The 8006-nt window shown below is 41.9% G+C and overlaps 1 protein-coding gene across 1 annotated transcript; it reads right to left on the reverse strand.

Moving 5' to 3' along the window:
- Positions 1 to 3496: 3496 nt before the first annotated feature.
- On the reverse strand, positions 3497 to 8006 carry LOC149280839 (acrosin-like). The gene is made up of 7 exons (XM_089500024.1): positions 7977 to 8006; positions 7129 to 7320; positions 5821 to 5917; positions 4938 to 5136; positions 4359 to 4624; positions 3972 to 4117; positions 3497 to 3730 (listed from the first exon to the last, which is right to left on the reverse strand). The coding sequence occupies exons 1-7, from the start codon at positions 8004 to 8006 to the stop codon at positions 3497 to 3499; spliced, it is 1164 nt and encodes a 387-aa protein (XP_089356150.1).

Here is an 8006-nt window from a genome sequence, read left to right on the forward strand (position 1 = left end):
CCATCAAATCATATATTTTTGAAAACTAGACACCCCAAGGTATTTCAAATGCTAGAATTTTAACTCTTTCCATGCACTAATTCTACCACCAGTCTTTGTCAAACTTTGTGGTAGTAATTTATTTTGTTAAAATTGCTAAAATCGCTAAAATTGCTCTTCAGGTATGGATTTACAGCTCCTGGTATACAACACTTTCAAACAACACCCCAGTATGTGTTCAGCAACATCTCCCGAGTACAGTGATACCCCCCATGCATGGGTTTGTCGGGTTGTTTGGGAGGTAAAACGCCACATTTAGGAAGTGCACATTTTTTAACTTGGAACTTTTACATTCTGCCCCCATGTACTAATAGGACCATCTTTGAAGCCGGCTAATTCAATTTACCCCATCATACCATATATTTTTGAAAACTAGACACCCCAAGGTATTTCAAATGCTAGTATTTTAACCCTTTCCATGCATGAGATTCTACTACCAGCCTTTGCCACACTTTGTGGTAGTATTTTTTTGGTATTTTTTTTGTACTTTGGGTATAAATATATAGCTCCAGGTATACGTCACTAACAAACAACACCCTAATATGTGTTCAACAACATCTCTCGGGTACAGTGATACCACCCATGCATGGGTTTGACTGCTGTTTGGGGTTAAAAGGTCACATTTGGGAAGTGCAGTTTCCCCCCCCATTTAGGTCAGTCTGTGCCTATGCCCTATCTTTGAGCCTGGCCACTACAATTTACCCCATCAAACCATATATTTTTGAAAACTAGACACCCCAAGGTACTTAAAATGGTAGTATTTAACCCTTTCCATGCATCAGATTCTACCACCACCCTTTGCCACACTTTGTGGTAGTATTTTTTTTTTCACACAAATTGTACTTTAGGTATAAATTTATAGCTCCAGGTATACATCACTATCAAACAACACCCCAATGTGTGTTCAGGAACATCTCCCGAGTGCAGTCATACCCCACATGTATGGGTTTGACTGCTGTTTGGGGTTAAAAGGCCACATTTGGGAAGTGCTCTTTTTTTTCCCCATTTCGGTCAGTCTGTGCCTATGCCCTATCTTTGAGCCCGGCCACTACAGTTTACCCCATCAAACCATTACTTTTTTTTAAATTAGACACCCCTTGGGTATTTGAAATGCTTTTATTTAAATTTTGCCATGTCAGGATTTTTGGGAAGATACAGCGCTAATTTTAGCATTTGCTCATAATAATAAACTTTATTTTTTTTATTTTATTCTTTTTGGACTTTTTTTTACATTTTGCTGGAACTGGATAGTTCCTCTGATGCATAATAATTTTTAAATGTTACCATGTTTTTTTTAAGCTTTTTTTTTTTTTTTTTTAATATTTTACTAATCACATAGTGATTAGAAAGCTGGGCTCCATTGACTTGTATGGTGGAATGCAGTACCTGTATTCAACTTGCAAGTGGAGCCAGAGTTCTCTAGAGGGTCTGGAGACCATCTAGCAAACTTTTTCAACTTTATTTTTTTTTTCCAGGGCGGCCGCCATCTTGTGGATGGCGAAGATCACCGGCAGTGGCGGCTGTGACCGCTCTCCAGAGCGGTCACAGCCCGTCCTGGGGTAAGTCTTTGGTGTCGCTGAATGTCTCCTGATCGAGGCATTCCAGCGACACCATTGAAGTTTTAAAACGGGCGTCCGCCGCCATACAATGTATGGCGGATGTTGACGCCCCGGGGAGGGGCCAGACATGGCCCATGATGCCGATCTCGGTGTTGCTGAATGCCTCGACATCGAGGCATTACAGCAATACCGTTTAAGCTTAGAAAGTGATTGTTGATCACTTTCTAAGCTTGTTTAAGTCTCATGACGTGTCAGGCACGTCATAGGTTGTTAAGTGACCGTTTTGCATGACGTGCCTGACCCGGCAATGGACGTTAAGGGGTTAATGTACTTTTGAAAAAAAAATAAAGTACCGTATTTTCCAGGGTATAAGACGACTTTTGAACCTTCTCAAAAGTCGGGGGTCGTCTTATACGCTGGATGTCATCTTATAGGGCGAGTGCTGAAACTTACCGAGCCGGACTGGAGAATCTGCGGCGCGTTAGTGCAGCAAGAGCGGCGCTGTGCCCAGAAAAACACGCCTCTTTCACCGGTCTGGCCCGCCCTTGTATCCTATTACCTCCTTCTCTGCCTCTCAGATCTCGCACATGCGCGCCTGTGCAGCTTCAGTGCAGTCCTCAGGAGCAAGATCTGAGAGGCAGAGAAGGAGGTAATACGCAATACGCGTATACAACTTCCGGTGCCGGCACATCAGCTGAGTGCTGGCACCGGAAGTTGTGTACGCGTATTGCGTAGATGTCCCCCGCCGGCCCCGCAAGACACCCGGGAGTCTCCTCTGGTAAGTCGGGGGGGGGGCAGGAGGAGGAGGACAGTGGAAGCATATCTCGGGGGGGGGGGGGGGGACAGTGGAAGCATATCTCAAGGGGGGAGGAGGACAGTGGCAGCATATCTCGGGGGGGGAGACAGAGTGGCAGCATGTTTTTTTGGTGCTTTTTTAAAGAAAAAAACTTTTTCTTTTAAAAAGCACCAAACTTTTAGGGTGCGGCCTATATACGGGGGCGGCCTATATCCGAGCCAATACGGTAAATGCCGTTTGCTGGGACTGTTAATGCCGTCATGCTGTAAAATTATACATATGTTTTTTAAAAAAAGAACCAGTATTTTTTCTGTTAACAGCATATGTTAGATTTTACAACTTGATTGTATAAACAGCTTGACACTTTAGCGTCATGTGTTTGTGTTATATGGACACCCTATTAATCTGGCAGTATTTCTTGGGTTTGGCTTGCGTCCGTTCATTTAAAAATGTCATATTGTATACAACTGTTTGCATCACACAAACAAAATACACATTTATATACGCACTAACCAGTACTAAACAAAATACATATAATAAAAGGGAACAAAGAAACCCTATCAACTCCAGACAGAAAATATAAAAAATATTCCCCTAATCTGCAAACACAGCACAGGCTACTGTGGACCTAAAGAATAGTAGCCAGACCATAACATTTCAGTAGTCAGCCGGTGCCTTTCTACATCGCAAAAGAAAGACATTAATGCCCCTGCTTGATTCTCTTACAAGATAATGTAAAGTATTGTTTCGATGTTCATCACAAGTACACCCTATAGATTGTAAGCTCGTTTGAGCAGGACCCTCCTCACCTGTTGTCTCTGTTAGTCAATTTGTTATATTACATGCTGCTTGTTATGTCCTGTCTACCCATTGTATGGCGCTACGGAATTTGATGGCGCTATATAAAACAATAAATAATAATAAGTACACGTCTTATTGATGCATTCCTATTTATTAACCTATTAGCCTATACATATAACTAAATGCTGACGTGATATGCAGTTTCTGCTGCAAAGAGATGGCTCCATCTGATGTAAATCTGATGTATTTCTGCTCCGGGAGCGCTTTAGACATAACGGGTCTTCTTGTCAGCTTTGCTGATTTATTCAGCTACGTTTGGAGCAATTTGTTTTGCGGCCCTCTTTTTCATGATCTTGGGTGTAGGGTTCTTGGTCTTAGAAACATGTTTAGAAATCCACTCGAGATAATACTGGGTGGCGGAGTAAACTCCAGGGCTTTTCTCCTGGGCACAGCCGGAGCCCCAGCTGGTTATGCCGACCACCGTATAGAACTTAGCTTTGCTCCTTTTGCACATTAGAGGTCCTCCACTGTCACCCTGCGAAAAACAAAGAAAAAAAAACATTCCAGAATAAAGACTTTCAATAACTACAATGTTTTAACTGAGTCTCACTGTCTTTGCTTTTCCTTCCTGTATTTCATCTTTCCCCTTTCTGAAATGTTTCTCTGTCAGCTGTTCCTGGACACAGTGTTACAGGACAAGTACCGTCCAGGACGCTTAAAACTATAACAATCCTCACCCATCATCACCCATGCCCAGAGAAAAAAGAGATGCGTACCTGGCAACTATCGATGCCTCCCTGCTCATATCCAGCGCACAGGTTGTAGTCACCCACTGCTCCGTTGTACCAGGTTGGGCGGTTGCAACGGTCAACTGGAATTAAATTCACTGGGGCTTCTTGAAGGACATCTGATGTTTCTGAGGCTGAAGAGAAAAAGAGTATATTAAACATAGCACCACCATCAGAAATCTTGTGGCCCAGTAAAAAACTAAAACATGGCCCCTAACCCATACAATGCTACTCACACCACCCTCACAATGAGGCCACCAGGCCCCAAAGTCCAGAAAGGCTCAAAGCCCACAAGGGAAAACTCCAAACACCAGTCAGGAGGCAAGTAGGAAACCCTATATATAGGTAAAAAACCTAGGATAAAGCTGTGCTTACATCCTTCTTTGAGGACACCCCAGCCAGCGACGTAGCAGTCATCTAGGTTGTCCACTATGGCGTGTTTGGCAGGAAGGCAGGCAGGCTGAGTGTAGTCATCAAATTTGATGGGCTGATTGAGCCGGAGCAAGGCGATGTCATCACGCTTAGTATCAGGGTCGTACGTCTCATGTTCGATCTTCTCTTTTATGATTCTGATCTGAGCATGTGCCCCCATGTCTGAGAGTTGGTTAGCCCCAAACACGAGTCTCCAGCTATAATATTCACTGAATAAACCAAAATACAAGTTATTAGTGATCTTTCATTCTTGGTCATTAATAGATACCATACTGACCCCAACGTCTCAATAGGACAAGCCCCTCATGAGCTCAATGTGGTTATGTGAACGGTTAAATCTTTAATTTAATCTCTAATTAATATCCTGGGTGGACAAACAAAGGAACGCACTAGACCACTAATTCCAAATGGTATATCTCCTTGTGCTCTATTTTCACTGGTCTGCAACACCCACAGAGGCCAGCAGTCTCCTAAACTGACCCAATTCTGCATTCATTCTCCCATAAAACAATTAGTACTTACTCGCCAATATTCAGGAAACAATGGGCAGCTGTCAGAACCCATAAATTACTAAGGACGAAACCTCCGCATACGTGGGAATACTCATCGTCCCTGTACTCCTGGATGCTGACTATCCAGGGCCAGTTACCGGGCTCCGCATCCTTTCCTCCTACCACGCGGGAGCCACGGAAATCCTCCACTAGGGGTCTGTCTCCACAGACTGAAATAGAAATAGAAAGACATTGGAGAACCAAGAGGTTTTACTTTAATGTAAAATGAAGAACATGCTGAGAAAAGAATAAAAAGGTAGAGCATTTTATAAAATAAAGTCAAATAAATGTGTGGAGGGTATAGATATAACTATACTCAATTCTAAAATTATATCTGGACCATTCTTAAAATTCACAAGATTTTCCATTATTATTATTTATTATTAGTAGTATTAGTATTATTAACCCATTAATGACAAGGCCCGTACGTGTACGGGCTCAAAATGCATTGTTTTCAATGGGTTTAGGAACCGCCCATTGTCCTTAAGGGGTTAAAGGCCATGGTTTACAAATATAAAATACCATTAAGAACAAACATCTTATTTTTTCACAGAATAAAGTAAGATTTCATTTTATTGCTCTTAACAGGACATACAAAATCGTAACACACACACACACACACACACACATTATTAAATAACATCCTGATTTTAAAGCTATTTGACAGTTATAGGCATTAACGTATTGTACCAATGGGGGAGGGGTTAATTAAGTAGTTATTTATAGAAGAACAGGCTGTACAAATATAAAATATCCATGAATTGTGATAGTAATCATCGGCATCTCCCCTAAAAGCATTAATGTTGTATCATTAAAAACATGTACTTTCCTTCTGTAATAACAGATCTACTTACCTCTATAGTCAGAGCTCTCAGATGTTCCTAGGAAAGCCCAAATAATTATAAAAATCACATATAACTTCATGCTTAGTCCATAGCACTGAAAAGCAATCTGTTTATGCACAAGAGTGTGCAGAATATGTTGTACACCTGCTAGGATTCTGGCATCATAAAAGCAGAGTTAGGTATGAGGTCACAAAACAGTGAAACAAGTGTGAAACATGGAAATACAGACTGAAACAGGGAACTAGATAAAAAAATAAATCGCTTACATGTCCAAAACATAATATTAAATGGACAAAAAAGCACTGCTTTTCTATCATGTCTAATAAAATATGAATTTGCTGCTTTTAGAAGAAGAAGAAATTAGTAATTTCAACAAAAGCATCCGAACAGGAAAATGTATGGCTTATAACAGATTTATTTAAGCGATCATTGTAAATGGGAGTAGTGGTAGAGGATTGGAAATTAACAAATGTTTTGCCCATTCACAAAAAGGGCGGCGGGGAGGAGTTGGCCAACTACCGGCCAGTAAATCTAACATCAGTAGTGGGGAGATTAATGGAAACGACTGTGTGTTAAAGGACAGGATTGTTGTGTAAAGTCACATGGGTTTCAAGATCAAAAACAACACGGGTTTACTTCAGGAAGATCATTCCAAACTAATCTTATAGATTTTTTTGATTGGGTGACTAAAGTAATTGATTGTGGTGATGCAGTACGTTGGACAGTCTGCTCCATGATTTAGATGTGAATTGTGCTTGTGGTTTGGGACCAACAAATAGATTCACTGTTATTGGGCCATCAAATTCAAAAGGCTTGTTGCTGTCAGATCAGAGATGCCTTTTGGATAACCCCTAGGGCCTGGTCACCGGGAGTAACACAATAGCTTGTGAAACAACTGGCAAAGAGGTTCATGGTGTTCAACCAGTTCATCCTCTCTACTGGAAGAGGTATTATTATTAAATAACATGTTTGGTAAATAAGCTCACCTCTTATGGATCATGACATTGTTAAAGCAACAGTTATGTCCAAGTTCACATCCTTACCTGTTGGTAGCACAAACCTTGTATAACACAGAACTTGTTTCTCTCCTTTCATGTTTTGAGAATTCCACTTTTATTGCAAAGAAATTAAAGGGAAAATTCATTGTTTCTCTTCAACCCATTCCCCTTAAATTATGAGCAGTGCCCTCTTTACCTAATGGATCAGTTTTTCTTAGTCTGTTAACTCAATTCTTGTCATACCCCTCGTTGCCAGACCTCATCATAAGTGTTTTTTGGAAGATCTCGGTGAGGGACAGCACTAATAAAGTTACGGTACTTTTGGAATGTGGCCAAAGCAGTCTATAACCTGATCTGAGCAGTCTAAAACGCTCAGATCAGGTGACAGACCCCCTTGAAGCAGACCCCTCTCCCTGCTCTCTGTCACATTGCGCTCCACATCTTGGAGACAGGGAGGGCTGGGCAGGCAGGGAGCCTTAGGTTTATAAGTGACAGTTTTCCTGCTAAGTACCTGCATGTCATAAGCATTTGAATTAAAATTACCATATTGAAATCAAATCTGATGTTTTTTAATTTTTATTTGGCGTGCGTTGGAAGAGGGGTAGTCTTATACGGCGAGTATAGCCCAAACGCTATATTTTAACTGGAAAAGTTGGGGGTCGTCTTATACGCCGGAAAATACGGTACTTGCTTTACGGAGTGTACTGCCCCCTCTGAAGTTCAACTTTTCACAGTAGCAGCAAGGAATTTACAAAGGGGATAAACAATGCAGAGGGGACATTCTGGTATCATATGCATTAAAGTGTATATGTTTATATATTAAAAGGACATTTCACTTAAGGTAAAAACAAAATACAACCATGATAAATTTGCACCACACAGGTGCCCAAATCTAGAAATCATCAGAGATCAGGGTCCTGGTACTTAAAAATATGCCAAACCCGTATTGGCTCGAATATAGGCCGCACTTTCCCCCCCCCCACTTTAAGTCTTTAAAGTGGGGGTGCGGCCTATATTCGGGGTCTAGCGCCCGACGCCCGGGACATGCAGTCCCGGGGGCGCCGGGCAGGCAGCGGGGTTAGGATACAGATCCCCCGCAGCGGTTCAGGGGACCCGTATCCTACTCTCTGATACGCTGAGACAGCCTCCCCTGCCAGCACTTCCCACCGTGCCAGCACGGAGATTGTCTAAGCGCAT

Source organism: Sceloporus occidentalis, unplaced genomic scaffold (assembly GCF_023333645.1).
Source record: "Sceloporus occidentalis isolate IW3139 unplaced genomic scaffold, rSceOcc1.0.p SCAF_145, whole genome shotgun sequence".
Lineage (NCBI taxonomy): Eukaryota > Metazoa > Chordata > Lepidosauria > Squamata > Phrynosomatidae > Sceloporus > Sceloporus occidentalis.